General features: G+C 41.1%; 1 protein-coding gene across 1 annotated transcript in view; it reads right to left on the bottom strand.

Annotated features, from left to right (window-relative positions):
* Window positions 1-24,006, bottom strand: part of fstl5 (follistatin like 5) — a gene marked incomplete in the record, with an annotated part of 185,151 nt that overhangs the window by 20,164 nt on the left and 140,981 nt on the right. Inside the window, 3 exon segments of the mRNA XM_023959489.1 lie at window positions 803-952; window positions 8,800-8,918; window positions 9,111-9,137. Of these exon segments, the coding sequence (XP_023815257.1) occupies window positions 803-952; window positions 8,800-8,918; window positions 9,111-9,137 (296 nt within the window).

Raw genomic sequence — 24,006 nt, 5'->3', positions numbered from 1 at the left:
TGAGGACAGTGAAGTCTCCATCTTATCTATGGAGACAAGACGTTTGAGTGAGGTGTTAAGGAGACATTTTTGTTAAAAAAGACAAACCTTCCCTTAATAGAAATGGAGGACTCAGATGCAATCTTCCATCCATCTACAATCATCTTGGCTTCATTCAGAGAAGCAGACAAGACAGTGCTAACCATTCCCCCCCCCCCGTAGACCAGGAGAAAAAGACCTCCAGGTTTCTGAAACCACCATCTCTCCTAACAAACAGAATGAGGCGTCACCACTTAAACGTCCTCCTCCCAGAAGCATATAAAGCAGTTTTCTAACCACTGGATTTCAGAACTGACAAGGCCGCTCGGAGAAGAGGTGATAAAATATACCTAAATGAATAAAAATGTACACAGACAATATAAGCAAAGTTAATCATACATCTTTATCATACAATCATACAACAATTCAAACAGATTTAACTTCTGAATACAGTAAATTTTTTACATCTAAGTTTACAAAAACCGTGGAATAAAATGAGGAGAAAAAAATGTGTCCTTTGCTCGCAACAGCCAATCAGCGAAAACAGCCGTATGCAGCAGGAATGTATTGAAGGTTTTTGTAAGGAGCTATCCTTGCGTTGGTGTGCAACCATGTGCATGGAAGCCTTGATGGCCAAAAGGGAAGCAGAGAGAAAACTATTTGGACTTATTTAAGGGCCCAGCAGGACACATTTCTCTTTGCTTTTGAAAAATGAATGGAACTTTCAGCATTGCTGCCAAAAATCTGGAGTAAGCTTTTCTTGTTCATTTATCCTGAACATTACCTGGACAGCCTTCTGAGACTGGATGTCAACAACGAGCACTCGATCCAAGGTTGGCTGCGTCACATAAATAAACTTGTCCTTGATGTTGACCGCTGATGACCACACACACTTCTGAACCGTCTCCCCCGGCGACATGGGGCACACTTCTTCCTGCAAAAATAAGAGCAGGCACACATTCAATGTAAACTAATTGTTTTTCATATAGGAGAGGACTACATCTCATTAAAAAACAATTACCATCCCCCAGTCGTTTTTCTGCGTTGTTTACCACTTCAGTCTTATCACCAATGCTGACGTGATAAGTGTTATCCTGGCAACTTAGATAAATGAGCATGAGTTCCTGTGGAATCTCTCTAATCACTCCCATTTGTCCACACATAATCCACTGAACAAAGCTAGCTGGCATGCAGTGATCCAGCCTCAAGCCCTGCAGCTCCACACTTCCAGACCAGCATACGGTAGGTCTTCCCAATCTTCCGTGTGTTTAGTGTTCCTTCCCTCCACCATGTCTCCAGTCCCCTAAAAGTATGGGCTGCTGTGTAGGCCAAAAAAAGTACAGTTCTGCCAATCAGGGAAGGAGGTTCAATGGCTTCAGTTTAAACGAAAAGTAACTAATTCATGTTTAGACCAGCAGATCTGCCTTATAATCCACAGGGCTGCTTTTGTCAGCTAATGTTCCGTCTGTTATATATGAACTTCAGTAAACTGTACAACAAGCAGGAAGGTGTTAAACACCAAAAACTAAGCTGAAGTTAAAAGTTGAAGAAAAACCTACAATAAAATCCTCTGTATTCTAACATTTTCTTTCTTCAGCCTCCAGGTTTACAGCAGCAGAACTCTAAGAGCTTCAGATTCAAATAAGTCAGTGTCAGTAATCCATGCATTCCTCTGAAGTTGGAGTCACTCCTGTATATGGACACTGCGGCCAGCTGCTGCTGTAGATATCTCGCTTATTATGTCTAAATCAAAGATCTGATTCCCTGCTGAGGGTGTACATGGAGGCGGCTGAAATTTTCTGTTTGTGCGTCGCATATGTCAGTATGTGCGTAGGCGCATTTCATGTATGCAATTAAAGTATAAACTGACAGTTTTGAGAGGTGGCAGAATTATGCTTCTCTATTTATTATGCAAATAGTTAAACTTCTGTGACACAAAAGTTCTCATTTTCTATAGTTTCTTTAATAATCCTGCATGTGACACGATGGCACTCTTGAGTCGAATAAAAAAATCTTTTGAGCAGATGCTAGCCTAAGATTCTATCAAGAGAGTTTCTGCTCTTTACGTTCCTGAATGTGGATGCTGACATTTACAGAGCTACTTTAAGAATCACATTAGTTGCCATACTCTGCAGCAAAGCTGCAGTATCCTGATGTGCTGCATGGGTACATGTGTGACTCATCATCCAGAATCTGAGAGGAACAAGCCTGCTAAAAACATAGAAGTCGCACCACAAAGTGTCAAAACAGTGAAAGCATCCCAATCTAAACTGCTGCACACGCGCAGAACAAATGTCACAACAAGATTTAAAAAGCACTTTTGGAGACCAAAAATGGGTCTGAATGTGGCATTTATGAAGATAATCCATGTTTGCAGAGTGAGGCCAGCCTCTCAGTGGCTGCTACAGCTTACATTTGATGGAGACAAGGTTGTGAGAAAATGCGCCATGCTTCACACAAAGTTGTCTCCCTTTGTAACTCACAATGCATCTGCCAAGAGCTGCAACTATTCAGGTGAGATATCACTTCAGGACATTTGGGATGTTAGCTGATGAAAACTGTTTGCAATTTTATCATGACCTGCCACAGCTAAAAGATACACAGGAATATAAGTGATTACCTAGAGATTTTTTTTTAAAATGTGTTTTTAATTTGTTTCATTGTAACTAAAACAAAATAAATGACCTATACTTGTAAAGCGCTTTTCTATCATCCTCTAAGGTCCAAAGTGCTGCTCAGCCAGTCGGGACCTGTAATTGATTGCCAAGTTACAATGTATCCCAGGCAGTTTAGTGCTCCTGAATCTTATGTTCACAAAATTATGTCAACAACTTTTGACTTTTGTCACATGTAAATTGCCCAGAATTGCTGGGAATAAAACCACATGCATCCAAATACACACATACCATATAGACACACATGAGCTCCACCAGACAGTCCATAATAGAAAATAAAATCTCCTGTAGTGACAGGAGTATTTACTTTTTGGCATGTTTGCACAACCTACTTCTTTCATTTGTAACTGGGTGATAATTTACTGGAAAATGTGCAGAGAGCCACCTTCTGGATGGAATGTGTGACACAAAAATGGACTCAGCCCCTCTGTATTATGGGAACTGTGACCACTCTCCAGTCAGACGTCAGACTGACAACCCAGTTTTAGCAGAGTTCATTATGGATTACCTGTTTGAGTTTTCACTTCCTTTAAAATGCATCCCACTGGCCCAGCTGCCATGGCAAATCGACCAAAGCCATGATGCTGGATGACACCAGGGTCTTTCTGTTTTGCAGAAAAAGACTAAATGTTTCCTTGAAATCTCATGAGTTAAACATCCAGGTGTTATCCTCAGAATATTTTGTTTTACAGTGGATAGGTTGTGTGATTGCCATAAACAAATCAATCAGTGTTATTCGGAGCTAGACGGCAATGTCTCCACCATACTCGGAATGGCCTTCCACTCCCACCTCTGTCCACTGAGACTGCAGCTGCTGGCATCCAAGCAGCTGCAGTGATTGACATCCTACTGTAAACACACACCTTTAGAGGAGCAGCACTCTTTGTTGTGAACTAATCGCTTTGCCTTATGTGTAAACACTATCCAATCAGTTCAGGGCCCTTGATGAGGGGGAAATATCTGCTGTTCTTCCTGAACACATGTAAATCCAACAGGTATCCATCAGTTTGTTTTTTCTGCTTGGTGGCTCATGTGAAACCTTTGTTTTAGAGAGCAGGGTGGGTAAAAAACTCCAACATAGAACCCACACTAATAGCATGCTGCACATTAATGAGCTAAATTAACCTGGTTAGAGATTTTAAAATGACTCATGTGTGACACTGCATTCTGCAGAAAGAATTGTTGAACAGGTTGATGTGTCAACATCAGTAAGGAACCCTGTTTTAGAAGGATTTGTCCCTGACTGTTGTATTCACAATGTCTGTTAGGATTCTATAAATGGAAAAAGCTTTTTTTCCGTCTTCACCACACAATTTAAACCACTTAACCGTCCATCGCCATACCTCATTCCTGTGCAGGGTGACAGGGGTTGCTTATGTCAGCTATTATGAAGGGCAGTTTGCCAGTCCTTTGCAGGTCCATGCAAAGACAGACAAGCACCCTCACCCAAGGAGACAAAAAGCTTCAATAAACTAATGAAACATCTTTTGGATTTGATATTCTCACTACAAGGTGTGAGTGCTAAACCTCACATCACCAGACAGCCCCCTTAAGGTTTCCAATGAAGTCTTACTGTTACTACTATTGTTATTTTTTAAAGGCTGCTTGCACTGGTGGTTGAGAGGCAAGAAATTTCATCTGTAAATTATATAATGTGTATGCAGTATATTTGACAAATAAAGCTGACTTAACTTGATCAGATATGGCAGCAGGTGAGAAGCTGTGGAGCTCCCACTGTGGAACCCCCACAGGCATGAATGTTCCCCACAAAAGGTACGTATACAAACTTAGGTTTGTGTTTTTTTTTTACCGTTTATCATTTTTTCTATAAACAGTATGATAGAAATATTTATCTGCTGCTTCTTTGCTTCATGGTGTCCTTTGAGAAGCTGGGGTTGGCGACATACAAGGCAAATGAATGTTCACATAGGGATGCAGATGTAGAACAGTGGACTCAGCAGTGATTAGTATGGATTATTGCATAAGAAAAGAGAAACGCAGATTACTGCTCACACACCATATACTTTTTTCAACATAAATTTATATTGTATTAGAAATAGTTTTCCTTCTCCATCACAGACTTGGGGGTTACTGCCCTGAGTGCTCCAACTACCACAGGCACCACTGTCACCTTCAATTTCCATGCTTTCTCCAGTTCCTCTCTGAGTCCCTGGTATTTCTCCAGTTTCTCATGGTCCTTCTTCCTGATGTTCCCATCGCTTGGCACTGCCACATCCACCACAACGGCTTTCCTCTGTTCTTTATCCACCACTACAATGTCTGGTTGGTTCTCCATTACCATCCTATCAGTCTGGATCGGGAAGTCCCACAGGATCTTTGCCCTCTCATTCTCTACCACCTTCGGAGGTGTTTCCCATTTTGACCTTGGGGTTTCCAGTTCATATTCTGCACACATGTTCCTGTATATTATTCCAGCCACTTGATTGTGGCGCTCCATGTATGCTTTACCTGCCAGTATCTTACATCCTGCAGTCATGTGCTGGATTGTTTCAGGCGCCTCTTTGCACAGCCTACACCTTGGGTCTTGTCTGGTGTGGTAGATCTACACCTTGGGTCTTGTCTGGTGTGGTAGATCTGAGCCTCTATGGCTCTGGTGCTCAGGGCTTGTTCCTGAGCTGCCAGGATGAGCGCTTCAGTGCTGTCCTGTAGGCAAGCCCTTTCTAGCCATTGGTAGGACTTCTTGATATCAGCCACTTCAGTTATGGTCCGGTGTTACATCCCATGCAGGGGTTTGTCCTCCCATGAGGATCTGTCCTCCAGCACTGTATCCTCTACTCTCCATTGCCTGAGACATTCACTGAGCACACTGTCAGTTGGGGCCTTGAACTTGATGTACTCATGCATCTTGGATGTTTCATCCTGGATAGTGGCTTCTACGCTCACTATTCCTCGGCCTCCTTCCTTGCGGTTTGCATACATTTTTTGCATGGTGAGGAGCTTTTGTGTTTTAACATCCGTGGTCTGTATCTCTTCCTTTGGCCATCTTATTATTCCTGCAGGGTATCTGATAACTGGCAGTGCGTAGCTGTTTATTGCCCGGGTCTTATTTTTGCCATTGAGCTGGCTTCTCAGCTGTTTTGACCCTCCCACTGAGCGTACACTTTTGCAGGTTGAGTTGCGAATAGCCTGTTTATTCGTCTGGCTTCATTGTCTCTTTTGTACCTCTTTAGGCGGCTGCTCAAGGCTAGGAGCCTTTGTTTGGCAGTTTCCAGTGCTTCAGGTATGGGCATCTGGCTGTATCTCTTAGGTACTTGCTTTCTCATTGTACCTCTTTGAGCTTCTGTCAGCTTACTCACATCCTTCCGAGTTGCCTTGATTTTGGCCTCTAACCGTTACTTCCATGGTGGGTATTGTTTTCTCCCATGGTTGCTCTTATAGCCAAGCATGAGCGCAACCATGGGAGAAGACAATACCCACCATGGAAGCATATATATATATATAGATAGATAGATAGATAGATAGATAGATAGATAGATAGATAGATAGATAGATAGATAGATAGATAGATAGATAGATAGATAGATAGATAGATAGATAGATAGATAGATAGATAGATAGATAGATAGATAGAATAATAGATTGGATTTATCTGCGCTTTTTTTCAAGTCACCCAAAGCGTTTACATTATGTCCATTATTCATTCACTCCTCATTCATACTTGGTGATGGTAAGTGTAGGAAAAAATCTGTTCACTTTTCAGATCTTCCCATGCGTGTTCAAGAAGTTGGGAGAAAAAGACCAGGATTCGACTGGATAAAGATACACAAATTTTTATTTCCCTAACAAAAGTTCTAAAACAAATTAAAACAGATTTCTGGGTTCTCAATCTATAAAGTCTACTAATGCACAAAAGTTAGACGTGTCTTAAGATGCAGACGGATGAGGAGAACAAAGGAAAAAGTCTTGCATGAAAGTTTTTATCATGGCGGCCGAATCTCCTCCCCCTGGATGCATGGATTCGTCGACAGCTGGCCCGCCCTCTTCCTCCGGACCATATTCGAAGGTGCACACCATTGCATCTGTAAAATGATTCCCCGTCTTGTCCATAGTAAATCGACTGTAAGAGGAGAAACTTCCGAGCAGTTATTGGAGCAAAGGTCAGCTTTGTCCTGCGCATGAGAACGTGAATAGAGTTCGGTTCCCATAGATGGATCCTCAAGACAGATGGTTTAAATCTGGTCCATGGCATAATTTACTATGTCTAAGCACACCTTCCTGGCCTGAGCACAAAAGGATCAATGTCTCTCCATACGCGTAAAAAAGGGGGTCTGGATCTGCATCCATAAATTTACCTAAGGAATGTCAAAGGGGGTGAGCCACAGCCACAGCTGCCCTGGGGCAGACTGACAGAGGCGTGGCTGTCAGTTCGCGCCTACGGCCCCTCTGACCATCACCGGGATCATTCAAGCACATTCACACACCAGTGGAGCGACACTGGAGGCAAGGAGGGTGAAGTGTCTTGCCCAAGGACACAACAACGGTTGACTGGGGGAAGCAGGGATCGAACCGCCGACCCTTCGATCATTGGACGACCCGCTCAACCGCCTGAGCCACTGCCGCCCATAGATATAGATAGACATAGATATAGATATATCTCAAAGGTTTGGACACACCTTCTCATTCAAAGAGTTTTCTTTATTTTCATAAAAATGAAAATTGTAGATTCACACTGAAGGCATCAAAACTATAAATTAACACATGTGGAATTATATCCTTCCACTTTCGGCTTCTCCCATCAGGGGTCGCCACAGCGAACAAGTCGCATGGTAAATTTGGCAATGTTTTACGCCGGATGCCCTTCCTGACGCACATGTGGAATTATATACATGACAAAAAAGTGTGATACAACTGAAAATATGTCATATTGTAGGTTCTTCATAGTAGCCACCTATTGATTTGATTACTGCTTTGCACACTCTTAGTATTCTCTTGATGAGCTTCTAGAGGTAGTCACCTGAAATGGTCTTCCAACAGTCTTGAAGGAGTTCCGAGAATGCTTAGCACTTGTTGGCCCTTTTGCCTTCACTCTGCGGTCCAGCTCACCCCAAACCATCTGGATTGGGTTCAGGTATAGTGACTGTGGAGGCCAGGTCATCTGGTGCAGCCCCCCATCACTCTCCTTCTTGGTCAAACAGCCCTAATATAGCCTGGAGGTGTGTTTGGGATCATTGTCCTGTCCAGTCTCCTTTGAACAGTTGTTGTAGAGATGTGTCTGCTGCTAGAACTCTGTGTGTCATTGACCTGCTCTCTAATCTGAGCTGCTGTTAACCTGCCATTTCTGAGGCTGCTGACTCGGATGAACTTATCCTCTGCAGCAGAGGTGACTCTTGGTCTTCCTTTCCTGGGGGGTCCGCATGTCAGCCAGTTTCTTTGTAGAGCTTGATGGTTTTTGTGACTACACTAGGGGACACTTTCAAAGTTTTCCCAATTTTTCAGACTGAGTGACCTTCATTCCTTAAAGTACTGATGGCCACTCGTTTTTCTGTACTTAGCTGCAAGAAATCCCTCTTATTAAACCTGACAGGGCACACCTGTGAAGTGAAGACCATTTCAGGTGACTACCTCTGGAAGCTCATCAAGAGAATGCCAAGAGTGTGCAAAGCAGTAATCAAAGCAAAAGGTGGCTACTATGAAGAACTTACAATATGACATATTTTCAGTTGTTTCACACTTTTTTGTTATGTATATAATTCCACATGTGTTAATTCATAGTTTTGATGCCTTCAGTGAGAATCTACAATTTTCACAGTCATTAAAATACGATAAAAACTCTTTGAATAAGGTGTTTCCAAACTTTTGGTCTGTACAGTATATACAGTATATGAAGTAATCTAGAAAGTTCCAGTCATTTGTTTGCTTTGTCCCATCTCTCTACCATTTGTTAACAATATTTAAAATCATTTGAAGACAACTGGCAAAAAAGGCAGGGGACAAAAACTAGCAACCAGCTGCTGCTTTGTTCATAGTGCAAAATGGTATTGTCTGAGGAAAGAATCATGTCTGAGTGCTCCTTTGACGTTTCAGCCCACACAGGCATGTTGAAGAACAACACAAAGCTCCGTGTTTCCTTTTCATGAGCACTCACCTGAAGGGCGAGCAGCTTCTCACTGGGTTTAATGTGTCGCTGGATCTCACATGCAACTGGTTGGATGACTTTAATCCCATCATCGTAGAACACATAAAACATGTTTCCAATTCCAAGACCTGCAGAGCAAAAGCACTGTATGAAAATGGCTCTGAACAAGGTTAACATTTAGCAGCAAAATAAGGCTGTTATCTACTATTAACATAGTAAACCATTAAATCCTTGTCACCACAGTTCAGCAACTCCATTATAAAAGTTCAATTAACTCAGGTTAATGAATGCTTTGGAGGGAAGGAGCAGTGCCGACTTACCTTCTTCTCTCCACAAAATGTTTGCCACTGGGAAGAAGAAAAACAGGAAAGCATGGTTGAAAACAAATTCAAGAGTCAATAGTTTTTCTCTGTGAGAACTCAAACCAAAACACCAACTCCTGCTGAGGCAAAGAGGAAAGCAGACCACATCAAAGTTTTATGAAAAGTGTCTGACGGACACCCACTGCAACAAGCAATCAATACAGCCCTCTGCTTGGAAATAATTTGATACCAAACACTGTACAACCGTCTGCAGTCCAAAACAGTGCTGTAGTGCAGGGGGGTCAAACTCCTTTTTACCGAGGGCCACATCAGCATAGTGGTTGTCCTCAAAGGGCCAGATATAACTTCTACATGTCACTAAATGGAATGAAAAATAAATGTAACTGCTCCTTAATGTTAAATAACTAATTATTTATTTATTATAACTTTTTAAAGTGACAATTCCAGTTTCATAGAAAACATATATTTGCTTGTTACTTTAGCATAAATCCTTTTAAATTTGATTCTGTCAGGTTAGGTTATATGGACAGTGTTTAAGTCCTAATGTAAAGTTGCTCAATCCGATATTTCAAGTCAGATTCCTCTTAGATATGAATAAATACACACCAATTTTCATTTTTTATTTTAAGAAATGAAAAACTTTTATGCTCTTGCGGGCCACATGAAATGACATGGCAGGCCACATTTGGCCCCCGGCCCTTGAGTTTGACACTTGTGCTGTAGAGGAATCTACAGGCTTAATATGTACACAGGAACAAAAGGGAAATAAACATTCATCATTTGATTTCCTGCTTGGCTGCTGTAGACATTAGTAAGAGGTTTTAAGGTTTAGCACAGTAAGATATTATTTAGTCATAAGGAGGACTTTATCTGCCTTTTTTGACCTTTATCAAAGTTAAAGAATGTGTTCCATAGATTAACAACGCCCAATAGACTTTCAAAAGGAAAGCACAGATGAACAGCTGCCTCAAAAAGCAGCATCTTGATCAGAAAAATCCATTTTAAAAAGGAATACACGATGAAGTGAGAAAAGCATTTTGAGTGATTACAGTAGGACTTTACCTACAAGCATTACAGCAAATCCTGCTGCTGTACTTTTATCCTCCAACCCACCACTATCCCTGCACAGACTTGTTAGCAGTGACCTTCCCTCATTGTTCATCTGTCCCCCCAGCCTTTCTCCCTGCTTCAATTTTCAGACATTTTCAGTCCGCAAACCAATCTCCAGCCCAATTCACATCCGATTCTAATCTTGCTTCCATTGCAGCGTTCATTCTTGCAGCTGTTTGCTCGAGTGGATGTATGCAGAGAACGAAAAAGAAGAGAGACAAAGCCAATGAGACACACCACTGTGCCGTTAGTCAGCCTTAATCTTTCAAAAGTGCATTGTCAAGTGTTTTCTGTGCACTCTTGCATATCTTGTGCTTCATTAAAAGTTTCACAATAGGAGTAGTTCTGTATGTGGAGGAACAAAGCAGCGGTGAAGGACAAAACTGCAGAAAAAACAATACAATTTATTTGAGATCTGCCAAAAATGAAAATGGAAAGGAGGAGTTGAGATGGGATCTTGTGTTCTTCAGTCTTTTTCAATAACCCACAGTATCGATGCCATTTATCACTTGGCAAAGAGACTGGCTGCTCTGCACATGCACAGGCCCATACATCAACTTCATCATCCATGCAGCAAAACAAGCTGGCTGCTACAGTGGGCCCTGAGTTCAGTGTTGCTGGTAATAACTGTGTTTCCACTGGGCTGAAACAGTAGGGACACCACCATCACCAGCAAGTCTGGACTATGCATTTCCTACCCCACAGCAAGGTTAGACAATTTCAATTTGTTTACACGATCATGCTGCTATGACAGTGGGCCAAAGAGCCTGAGGTGTTCGCCGTACTGCTGCGGCAGAACACTGAGTGGTCGAGTAGAAAATGGAACTGGGTCACAGCTGAGACAAAAGCAAAAAGCAGCCCTTAGCAGCTCTGTCTGCAGATCACCTTTCATGGAAAACGTTCACCTCTGTTATTCTTACCACCAACAACTATACAAAGAGCAACACTCGCTGTTTGCAGAGGACTCATGGGGGGGGGGCGTGAAGCAGCTGAATCCCAGTCCAGCAGCGGCTGTAGTCACACGTTCATGCAATGTGTCTTCAAATCAGCTCCAAGAGCAAATCCCACTTTCACCAGTTGTTTTTCTGTGCATCTGCCAATCAAATGAGAAAATCAAGACAATGGAACTTTAAGGGGGCTCCACAGTGGTGCAGTGGCTAGCACGCTCACCTCACAGGGAGAAGGCTCTGGCTCAAATCCCAGCTGGAACCCCCCTGTGAGGAGACTGCAGGTTCTCCCCATGCATGTCTGGGCCCCCTCCCACAGACATGCCCCCTGGAACAATATGGGGTTCTGTGTCTTGCTCAAGAACACATTAACACATCGGCTGGCAAGGCAGGAAACAAACCTGCAATCCTCCAATCTCAGGTAAGCTGCCTTCCTTCTGTAAACAAATGATCTGACCTTCAAACTGCAATCTTTATAAAACTCATTTCAGTAGCATAAAGAGGCTATTTGGTTTTTATAGGCCATTACAGAGTCCATCAGTGTTATGTTTGTGGTTCAAAAGGCTTCTGCACTTTATGCTGTGATCCTTTTCTCTGCTCTCTTGTTTGTTTCCCAGTCTGGCGCAAGTCAGAAAACTCATATATTTGCAAAAAACAGCTTTGTGACAAACAGAAAGAACTGTGGTTTGATGCTGCATAAGCTAACTTCTGCTCTACATCACTTTGATTTTTTTTGTGGTTTTCTTTACTCTAAAGTGGGTAAAGCATTGCATTAAAAAGGTATGTTTTTTCCCCACACTTGGGTGGCTGAGGATCAGTGGGTTTAGTGATTGTCTTCCAGGTACGAGAGTGCAGGTTTGATTCCCAGCTGCTCCAGTCTCATGTCCTGAGCTAATGCCTTTGAGGCGCTTGGAACGCCTATAGGTAAAACGTTATATTTAGTTGATTTTACTAACTCAAAGTGACTTTTCTTTCTTTTGATAAAAAAGAAAAAAGTTTATTTCATAGTATTTATGAATAATTAAGTCATTTTGAATTGAGCTGACTTGAATTTACTACAAACCATCTAATGTAATGTTATCCTTTTTTTTAACACAGTGGCAACACACTCAGATCTCTAAACTCTAAACTTTGTTTTTTCAGACTTCTGGCAAATGAAAACACACATTTAAGGGATCTTCTTTAAGGCAAATCCATCTTTTTGGAACATTTTGGTTATGAAGGAGTTCTTCATGAAGGAGAATTGAAAAAAAAAGAGCCTTTACAGCTACATTAGTGTTTATGTAAATAATAAAAAAACTGAATTCTCTGCTGCCTGGTAGAAGAATCCTTTGAAACTGAGAAATGACATTTGTGATATTTTACCGGCAAAAAGACACTCATCTGTGATATTGAGAAATTCAAGAAGTTGAGGTGTTACTTACTCCTATGCGCAGCTTGATGGACACAATAAAAATGACGCCAGCCCCAGATGACCAGAAAAAATAAAAGAGATGGATGGATTTGTTAAAAAGGGAAGAGATTTCTCTATTCTGCAAGAATGAACTGACAAATGTTGAGAGATTGTTGATTCTGGTTTAAGCAGTGACTTTTTTGAAGTAATTATACTGTATGGGTTAGGAAAATTACTCTCTGTGACACTATGTTACCGCCGCATGAGTACCATTCATGGATTACGAGCGGGCAAGGTGCTTATTTTTTCACAGCATTGTTTTTAGTGTTCTGGTCTGTACTAAAGCCTGTACTGTAGACTGCTGTCTGAGCAGTCCTGTTCTAAAGTCAGGTGAGCAATGATGTTTTAAATGCACATATGACTGCACTTAAATTAAAACTGAGACCCTGTGAAGGACTCAGGTCTACAGCGAAGAAATATATTCAAAAGACCTAATCCTTGGAGCAAAATCCCAGAGTTCTTAAAAAGAAGACTGTGGACGGATTTGAAGCAGCTGCTGCTGCTGTTGTTTGAGTTTCATCACAGAGAGAAATAAGAGTGATGGAGCAATATTTATTTTGCTGTGCAGCTACTGTGATGTATCCATAATCACAAAACTGCTGTTTTCAGTCACATTTATCTGCAACTTTTTTTGTTTTTGTTTTCATAGTATACCAGAGAGGATACATTTTAATAAATGTGGTTTGTTCAGTCCAACAACTAATTTAAATTTAAATTAAATAACAGTTTAACTACAAATCCATTTAAAGTTAAATGGATCATGTTTGAAAATAATTACTCTATCTTAGTAGTAAAAGAATCGTCCTCCATCCTAAAGGTTGGTTGTTTAGTTGTTCCCTGCAGTTGCATGTCAGAGTGTCCTTGGCTCTGATCCCTCTGATGCCTCCAGAGGGTTGGATTAAGCAGCATTGCTGTGTGAATGTGTGTATGAATAAGTAGATGAGAAGCAGTCTGAAAGTACTTGAAGTACCAACAGATATAAAGATGCCTTACAAGTGCGGCCCATTTCTATAGCTGTGATTTTACTCTTTTAAACTGGGAAATGCTTAGACTGCTTTGAAGCTGACTCAGTGTTCAGCGTATAGCAGCATCTCTGGCTGAGTGCAGTTCATCACCTACAGCCCAGTTTCCTGTCTGCTGGGATACAAAACAAGGTTCTAGAAATATCAATGAAGTATATTCATTTTAAAATAGAGTAGCAGCCATAATCATATTTTTAATGCTATTCCTCACGCTATTTTTGAGCTAAAAGTTTCAGTATCTGCTAGAGTTATTTTTGATTTGTTTAGCTCCAATCCATCTCAATCTGGCTTCATTTGGCTTCTTCTGTGGAATATCTACCATCAGATGTTTCATTTCTGATCCAATCTATCCTTTTCACTCCCAAAGAGAGCCTCAACATCTTCATTTATGTCTCCTCCACCCTGCTTCTTGTCTTTTCCTCAGTCAGCCTCATCAACCTGCACAGCAATGCGTTCTCCTTTGTATTGTTTGCCTGTCTGTTGCTCAGGACTGTTGACCCATAAATACTTCAACCTTCAGCCTTCTCTCTAGTTCATCTGTGGTTTTCATGTCTCTGCACATCTCCATCTTTTAAATGGACATCACCAGTAAAATTCCTAATTTCTCTCACATTCAAGACTTTACTATCAATCTTTTGTAAAAAAAAAAAAAAACAACTGTATTGCTACCTCCTCTAAACCCTTCCATATTATCAGCAACTACAGCTGTCCACTCTTTGTCGCCTTAACAACTTCTCTTTATCCTTATGGGTTTTTGCTTCTTCTTCTTTCTTGTCAAGTTTTCCTTTGATCTTTCTCTCACATTTGTGGCTCCTGGTTACACAATCCATCCTGTCTTAAATACTTTCCCTGCTGCACTTTCTTTCCATGCCAAATCACTTACTTTCTGCCTTGCTGATGTACAAAGCCCCCCAACCTTTTTTTTTAACAGACAACATCATAGCCCCTATCTGTGGTTCTTGCTACATCCACCTCCATTTTATCTTCTACCCCCCTATCTATGGACTGCTGATCTTTCTCACTGCTAAATTTGACTTAGTTTCATCTTTCCAGATGACAAAATATACCAATACCTGTCTCAGTGTTCACCTTAGTTGTAGCTGATTGGTCATCTGGTAGCATTGTGACCACATTGGTTAAAGATGCGCTCCACTTTTCTCTGCTTCTGTAAGTCACTGCTGGAGAAACAGTGTTCACTACAGCAACATTCATTCTTCTTGCATTGTCAGACCTCCAGAAGGTTCTTTCCTGACCAGAACCCCAACCTTCCTCATCCAGACCAACATGTCCATTAAAACCTGCAGCTGCCATTCCTTCTGAGGATGTCCTTTATCATCTCATCTATCTTCATGATTTACTTTTCTCATTTAACCCTACAAGGACATGCATAATATAAGTGGCACAAACATTTTCAAACTTTGAGGAGCAGCCCGTGCAGATCAAACAGGACATGAGTGAAGTGGGCCCTGCTGCTCGTTGCTGTTAAAGAGGATGCTGCTATACTTTGAAGCAGCTAAGGTTGAGTTAGTGTGAAGCTCTTTAGAACAGCTGAACATAGAATTACAATACTTACAACTTGGTTTAAATAAATCATACTTAGGTAAAAGAGAGCTAAAAAAAAATCAATTATTTTGATTCAAAAGAACAAGCTCATCAAACACAAGTCTTACTTTTAGTTGTAAAATGTTAAAATTAGGATAAAAACAGGTTGGTGGATGTTAAAAAATAGGTAAAATACATCAGCAGACTAAGCTGATGTTAGTACCACCATGGCTTTCATAACAGCATGAATTATTCCTTGTCCCCTCTAAAGCACTAATTCAATCAACATTTTGAACTGCAAGTCAAAGTGAGGAGCAGAGACAAAATAAAGCAATCTCTTGATTTTTCCCTCAAACTTGGATTGAAAACATTTGAAAACAACTATGATAAAGGTTCTGCATGGGTTTATTTGATAATATAGAAAAAACAAACAATGTATTGATGAAGACATGAAACCATTTAGGAAGAAAATAATGTACATCATCCTGCAATGTGATGTTGCTGAACTGGCACGTGGCAGATTTCCTTTATAGTTATTGGAAGCAGGACATAACTGCACGAAATATTTGCTGTAAGTCCAGAGTTCTTGAAGTTATTGAGTCTGAAGAGGTCAAAAGCTCACTTGCTTAAGCCACAGCATCAACAATGAAGTTTTCTGTCCCTGCTATGTAGCATGAAATGTTGCTTGACTTAGAAAAATGAAGAAGAGAGTGAAGCAACAAACGCCTCCTTTGAGGTTTGCAAATCCTCTGACAGTGCAGAAATAATTGGCACATTGTGAAGGAAAGATATTTATGCCAGTTAAGCATTAGGTTGTCAGAGATAGATGGTGCTCTGCCTGCTGGTGACAGCTTCTGTTAAAGAGATCTCAAAATAGTGACTGCTTAGGTTTCTCCAAACAACAAGGCGCTTGGATAAATTAAAGACTAGAACAACAGAGGCGAGTATTTGAGAAGAGAGTCTTTGACCTTCAACATCTTCTGCGCTGAATTCATCTGAAAAGATCACTTAAAGTTTGCTCATCAAATAATATATTTCTCCTTTTCAGCTACTTAACTCTTTTCATTTAGTTCTTCCACAGTTGGCACAGTTCGTTAATATTCAGGCTCTCACTTTCTCTTTGAATGAGAAGCCTCAGGCAGGTCATTAACAACGATCTCCTAGAAATATATCCGTACTTTTCAGGAAGTTGCCTTTCTGAAACATCTCTAAGTATAATCATGGTGTCTTATTTGTATCTGCCTTTTTTCACATCAGTGTGATGAGTTCAGTCAAGGCCAGCCCACTGCCGCTATGCCTACCAGCATTCATCACACACAGAATCAGAGGATCCAGCTTATAGTCAAAAGTGTCCTCGATTCTGCTACTTAAAGCCACTTGTTAATAATGTGCTCATCTTCTCTGTAAGCCTACGTACAATCAAGCCAGTGCTTATAGCCTCATGAATGTGAGCAGAAACTTGAAAAGCAAAGTAATTGAAGCTCATCTGTGCACTGGATACAGATTTTAGGAAATTTAGGCTTTGTTTGTTTATAATTTTCTGATATCTAGAATGCGTGTAAATACTTACATTCGACATATCTAAAGGTATCTTCCCTGGCAAAGACTCCAGTTGTGACTATATTTGAAACCCACATCATTTATGGACTAAAGAGCATTTCCTGATACATAGGATTCTGAATAATAGGCCTTCAAGTGTAGCAACAACAGGAATGTTACCAGGATTTTTTGTCAGTGTTTGTGTGTGTGCGTGTGTGTGCTTGTGTGCACATTTGTTACGTTGCTGTGGATTACTTGTAATTTGTTGAACAATAGGAATTCAAAATGGACATTTTTTTACTTATAAACCAAAGAGTTAGAACTTGAGATGTTACTCGGCTGCATTCTTCAGCTTTTGATTGAATTAAATATCACAAATTCAGATGCCAAGTACAAGATGACTAGTTTAGATGAATAAATGAAGGTGGGTAAACCTCTCCATTAAAAGACGGCAGAATAACAATCATCAGTTAGAGCTTAAGGTTACAGACGGGGAGGAACCGTTCTATATTTCATTGACAAGGGCACAGACCCCTCCAAAGCAAATGTCAAAAATTACAAACAAAACAAAAGAAAACACCTTTTCCCGCCTCTCTTGACTCCTTGCCTTTTGCCGTACTGTCTCAGGATATCCATATTTACAACTTCTGTGTATGAGAATGCTAATCAATTCTTTCTTCTTACACAGTTGTTAAAATGATAGAATCGCTACAATAAAAAGTTCTGGAGCACATTTTTCAGATGACTTTTACCAAATAATTTTTACGTCCCCTCAAAGCTGCATTCAAGTAGAAAAATATACTGCATGTCTTAATAAATGACAACTGCGACTGAGTGCAGAATTAGGGTAAATGAACCATCTACACACAGAAAGACTTCATGTGGGCCTGCCTAAAGTGTGCGGTGTCTTCTGCTGCTGGGTTACTTGCACTGACTTTGTCTGCCACTTTACAGTCACTGCAAAGAAAGCCATGGAGTTCACACTGACGTCTCTGCCTGTGAAAAGCCCTTTAGATTAAAGTTAAAGCCAGGTTTCACGTCCAAGTGAGACTGGCAGGCTGTTGATGAAGATAAAGGTCAGTGAGAGGCCAACAGACAGGGAAGCTCTAATGGAAGTGAGGCTGAAAGACAAGGTTAAAGATCTTCTGGAATGAAACAGAAAGATGTGGGCAGAGCAGGGGGAGTCTAGTCAGCCGGTCTGACTAATGTCAGAGTTGGCTGTTAGAAAGGAAGATAAAAACTCAATTAGAATCAGGCAAAAACTTTCTTTGAGAAACCAATGTTCTGCTGTAAGTCAACTTTATTTGTACTCGGGTGTCACCTGATGTTCCTTGCCTTTCCCATTTTTTACCCAAATCTTCCTTCATCCATTTGTGTTTCTGTGAATGGAAAAGGCAGCAGCACAACACATTCTAATGAGTAAGCTAAAGACAACCGTTGCATGGTGCTCTAGAAATGTGGTCAATCAGGAGAGCCTGTGATGGTGGAAACAGGACACCACACAAAAAGCTGATTAAAATTCAGCTGCTATTAGTTAATAGTCAGATGGAAATACACTAAAGATGCCTGGTTTTGTCAAAGATAAAACTGAACTAAGAATGTAGTTAAAGTGTGAATTTAAAATGAAGCATGTTGAAGTCAGATGTTACCACAGCTGGCAGCTGTTTTAGAAAAAGTGCACATTCACCCTCCTAACAGGAAAATGTTTTTTTTTTCTAAAAAGAAGATGTGTCCACCTGTAGAGGAGAGACTGTAAAGGAGGATGAATTTAAAAAGAACGTCCAGCGCTGACAAAGCCTGTTTTGTTAAAAACTAACAGTATTTCCAAAATAAAACAAGACTTTTTTTAACTTGTCCTGTCCAACACCTGAGCAAACGGAGCGATCCGTCCCACCGCTCTGGGTTAGCGGCTGCCGGACTCAGTAGAACCGTGTGTCGGAGCAGAGCTCGGACCGTCAGCTCACACAGCGGCTTTGGGGCGGTGTGAGCTTTTCAAAGCAGAAATGTGGCTCAGTGCTTAGAAACCGTTCAAACAATCACCTGGGTTTGTGTTTCCAATTGTGTCCCGACAGAATAAAGGCTGATGTTATTCCCACATATTTACGTGCAGCCAAGATGCAGATTGTGGCATTTCCCGCATGGATTTTATGTTCATTAAACAAGGCTAATGTTGTTAGCACGAGTTAGCCTCTCCTAGACCTGGCTTCTTCCAGCTCCGTTCTTCCACAAAAAAAGCACTGACCACACGGATTAAAAATAAAATGATGAGCGAACAAGCGCTTCATAATAACCGTAACATTACTAAAAGCACGTTTAGAAGATCATCTTGTATATTACCAAGCTGCTGCATAAATGTATGTGGCAGCTCGGCTTGTTTACAGCGGAACTCATTTCCTCGTCTGGTATTTCAAACACTACTGCGCATGTGCAAATGATTTATTCCGACCAAAAGTGTGACCATGTGAAGGTTTGTTGTAATCGGTAAAAAGGTTTTCTGATCCCATGTACACAGTTGAATTTTAATCCGACCATTGATCCGATCAAGACATTTTGCGCATGTAACCGCGGCTATTGACTGATTGATAATTTTTATTTTAATTGTGCAGCTTTTGCAAGATTTTGTTTTTAAAGTAGATATTCTTTGGGTTGAAAGGACATAATTATTTTAATAGTTTGTTAGCTGTACACACTGTAATACACTGTTGAGAGTATAGTGAGTTCAGGTGACCTTTATGGCATAAAGGTAATTAAACTTTTAAACGGAACTATCTAATGACCTCTTTCGATCTCTTGTTTTGTGAAGAAAGCACAGATGAACTCAACAGCTCATTTGTCTGCAGTGAACGCCCTGACCCCTCACTCTGCAACTGATACATCTAACAGGAACCCACATCCAGAGCTGTTTCCCTTCTTTCATTACACTGAATGGAGAGAAAAAGACGAGTATAATAATTTTCTGAATGTCTTAAAAGTGTAATACCAAATAATAGCATAATGATTTCCACACATTGTAATGGAAAATGATCGTTACGACATGCTGTGATCCAACAGAGAGATCTGTCCGGCATTTATAGTGTACTGACTACTGCCCTTTAAATCTTGGGATCAATGTGAGCTCAAAAAAGAGAAAAAGGCAAGCACCAAGGAATCGATGAAATGATGAAGAGGACAATACAGAGGGAGCACCAAACAAGCATGCCCTAAAGCCTGCCACAGAAAGCAATAGGAAGTGCAGCAGCAGAAGCTGATAGTCTGACCATCCAGGGTCCAAATGTCTTTTTGAATTTAAAAAAATCTTCTGCTATGTAAAATACATGTGAAACTTCTGGACCCAACAGTAGCTGCGTTTACATGGACAAAAGTAATCGGAAAGAACGCCTGATCGGAAGAATATTGTGTCATGTAAACATGCCGTTCGGAATACTCTGCTTCGATCAGACTCGTTGGGATCAAAATTTCTTTCCGATGGAGATAGGTGGGTTATGCCGATTGTTGATCCGATCGTGGAGCATGTAAACGGTCATTCCTATCGTGAGTCACTACTGCTCTGCTTTACGTCATGCATAGACGGTGTTTCGCTCCAGAGAACAAACAAAACCGACCAGTTGCTCCGTGGACGCCCGGTGAGAAGCGCCGCGCCGGACTCGCCCCGCTGGCTCTTCGCCTCTCCCCTCTCTTACACACCTCACGAGGGGTTGCGGGGGAGGAGCGCTTCGTGCCCCATGACGTCTGAACCCTGTGTGGTCCTGGCTCGGATGCCGGTGTACCGAGCAAACTGTGTCTCTTAGCAGAGCAGTCGGATTAATAACTTTGTGTTTGAGGGGAGGAAGGATGCTTTGTTACGTGTGCGTTTTGTTGTTTTGTTACGTGTGGTAGAATTCGGACTGCGATCTGTCCCGTCGCTCTGGAATAGCGGCTGCCGGACTCAGGAGAACCGTGTGTCAGAGCAGAGCTCGGACCGTCAGCTCACACAGCGGCTTTGGGGCGGTGTGTGAGCTTTTCAAAGCAGAAGTGTGGCTCAGTCCTTATAAACTGTTCAAATAATCACCTGGATTTGTGTTTCCAGTCGCGTCACAACAGAATAAAGGCTGATGTTATTCCCACATATTTACGTGCAGCCAAGATGCAGATTGTGGCATTTCCCGCATGGATTTTATGTTCATTAAACAAGGCTAATGTTTTTAGCACATGTTAGCCTCTCCTAGACCTGGCTTCTTCCAGCTCCATTCTTCCACAAAAAAAGCACTGACCACACGGATTAAAAATAAAATGATGAGCGAACAGGCGCTTCCTAATAACCGTAACATTAATAAAAGCACGTTTAGAAGATCATCTTATATATTATCGAGCTGCCAGATATCTACTGTGGCAGTTTGTTTACAGTGGGACTCATTTCCTTTTCCAGTATTTTCAACACTCTTGCCCATGTGCGAATGATTTATTCCGTCCAAAAGTGTGACCATGTGAATGTTTGTTCTAATCGGAAAAGGTTTTTCTGATCCCATGTACACGGTTGAATTTTAATCCGACCATTGATCAGATCAAGATATTTTGCACATGTAACCGCGGCTACTGTCTCAGGCTGGAATTGTTGACCCATTGCAGGATCTCATCCAGAGTTCCCAAGTGTGGAGTTCTTCTCAGTGACATTAGTTCTGCAGAGCTTCGTTTCATCTTATTGAACTTGAGCTGTTTGTGTCATGTTTGAAATGTTTTTCTTCCTGTCTTTTGTCCTGAAATCACCATCCTTTACAATGGAAAAACATCACAGCTGAAAAGGTGGTTGGTGTGATGGAACTGTAAGTCAGAAATGGAAGAACCAAAGTTTTTTGTGAATGGGGTAGAGATGTTTATAGTTTGACATGCATTATTGTTTTTTGTCATCAGTTTGACAGCAGCAGGACAGAAGACTGACATGAGGAATCTCACATTAGACCCAGAAATCCTCCAAACGGACCAGTTTTTCCCCGAGGACATTAAGGAAAAAACCTGTGCTGACAATACAACCTGCTTATCAAACCACGTCTATTTAGCACATCCCAAAGTAGCACAGAGAGAAAAACAGTTAAAAGGAATAACATGGCATCCGCCCAGCTTCCTGCCATGCTCATCCCAACACAAGCCTCCTCCTCACTGTGCAAACTCACAGCAGGGGAGCTGCAACACACAACCGTGTTCTCTTTGTGTTCAAACTGTCTACATACTGATCATTTGAATATTATCTGCAGAATTAAGACGTTTCTCATTCTCTTTATTTTTTTTCCTCAGTTTTACAGAATGTTTGTTTTTGTAGTGATTGTTGTAATTTGTTTTTTATTTTGACTGCCTTTTAAAAATGTTTAACGTGTTAAAACATGATTATGACAAAAATCTGAGACCTAAAGGTTGTATGTATAATTGTATAAAGCTACATTCTACTTATGTTGCTGATTCATGTGTTTTTTTAAAGGATTCATATTATTAAATTGCTCATTTTAGCAAAGAGTAGCCTCCAAGGCTGGTGAGAGTGCAAACCACTACACCAGCATGCCGTCCTCATTTAAAACAAGCCCAGGAAATTAATAATGAATCATTTTTTATTTTTGTAAAATGATAAATGATTAAAATTGTTATATTATTATTCAACAAAAATACACATTATTTAACTTTAAATAACTGAATTTGTGTTCTGAGTGAATTTTCTTTGGACCTGATTGCGGTTGAACCAGCGCCCTCCCACTGTCTGAGGCAGTATGTCCCCAGCTGTGGACGACAGCCTTCATTTCTCATTAAGAGAATTTCTTTTAACCCTTGTCCTATCTTAGATGACCCCCCCCCCCCTTACATTGAGGTGTTCTCCCTACCATGACAAAGGTGGATAAAGGTGGAAAGATTTCATGTAATCCATGGACACCAGTGAAGATCACAAATCATTGAAGAAAAAAGGTTCAGAGCACTGTCTAGTGGGTCTAGATGACCCAACTCCCAATGGTAAAGTGCCTAGGATAGCACAAGGGTTATAAGAATCATTTTTATATGTTGATATAAAACTACCAGGAGAAGAGCACAGACTTTAGTGTTGACTCCACCCACTGTGGGGATGCCCATGCAGTTCACTTTGTCCATTGAACTCACATTACGGTTCAGTTAAAATCATTTTGTTGTTCTTACTTTCCTTTGTCACATGCACAACTTCTTGCAGACAACAATCTGTAAGATGCAGTTTTTGAGTGTGTCTGAAACTGGGGGGTGGATGTGTGAGAGTGGGGTCACTTTACCATCTACAGAGTAATACCAAATCAGATCCAGATAGTAATTTCAAGTATATTCAATGCATCTAGGTCACATGCCTTTTTAAAACCATTTAGATATTTACGTTGGCGATGGTAGGGGACATCCTGGACAGGTCACCAGTCTGTCGCAGGGGTAACCCTTGTGCTATCCTAGGCACTTTAACAATGGGAGTTGGGTCATCTAGACCCACTAGACAGTGCACTGAACCTTTTTTCTTTAATGATTTGTGATCTACACTGGTGTCCATGGATGACATGAAATCTTTCCGCCTTTAACCACCTTTGTCATGGTAGGGAGAACACGTCAATGGAAGGGGGGGGTTAAGGCAGACATGCTTATTATTTTACTTCTTTACAGTGTCATGTCTGCGTTACCTGAGCAGGGACTACAGCCTGCTCCTGGTGCAACGCTGTGTTGCCTTATGACATCACTCAGAAAAACGTCTAAAGGCAGTTTTAAATGTTAAAATGATGTCCACAACGATCACTTCTTACTTTGAGTTGCCTGTACACAGAAGACACATTAGCGTTGGTCCTAGACCTTCAGTGAACATTGGAAAGAGGACGTCATCTGGAGAAACAGTCTGCTGTAAGGGGACAGTTATCAGTTGTCCAACACCACTTCAAGGGCACGTTGCTTGGACGTGCCTGTGCATTGGCTAAGTATTTTCCAAAGTATGGTTCAATTCCCTATCTCTTCTTAAAAAAAAAAATCAAAGAAACAGAAGTTGTTTAACTCCCCACCTTGCCAACAAAGACTGTTGTTGCTCCATCTTGACAAATTTTGTGGCTCCACTTTGATGCAGCTATCTCTAATTTCCCTGCGGCAGTGCTGTTTCATCTGAGTCCTCTTCATCTGATGCTCCTACTTCTGAAGGAGCTGTTTGCTCTCAGGGTGTTTCAGTTCAGAAATAAAACTAATTCTGATGTTTGACACCAGACAACAATGGCACTGACTTTTCCAAACATGGAGACTTTTTGGTCTCATGACAAAGAGCTGACTCTTTG

Source organism: Oryzias latipes, chromosome 10 (assembly GCF_002234675.1).
Source record: "Oryzias latipes chromosome 10, ASM223467v1".
Taxonomy (NCBI): Eukaryota; Metazoa; Chordata; class Actinopteri; order Beloniformes; family Adrianichthyidae; genus Oryzias; species Oryzias latipes.
The sequence above is the reverse complement of the archived record's forward strand: the minus strand, read 5'-3'. Positions and strand labels throughout refer to the sequence as shown.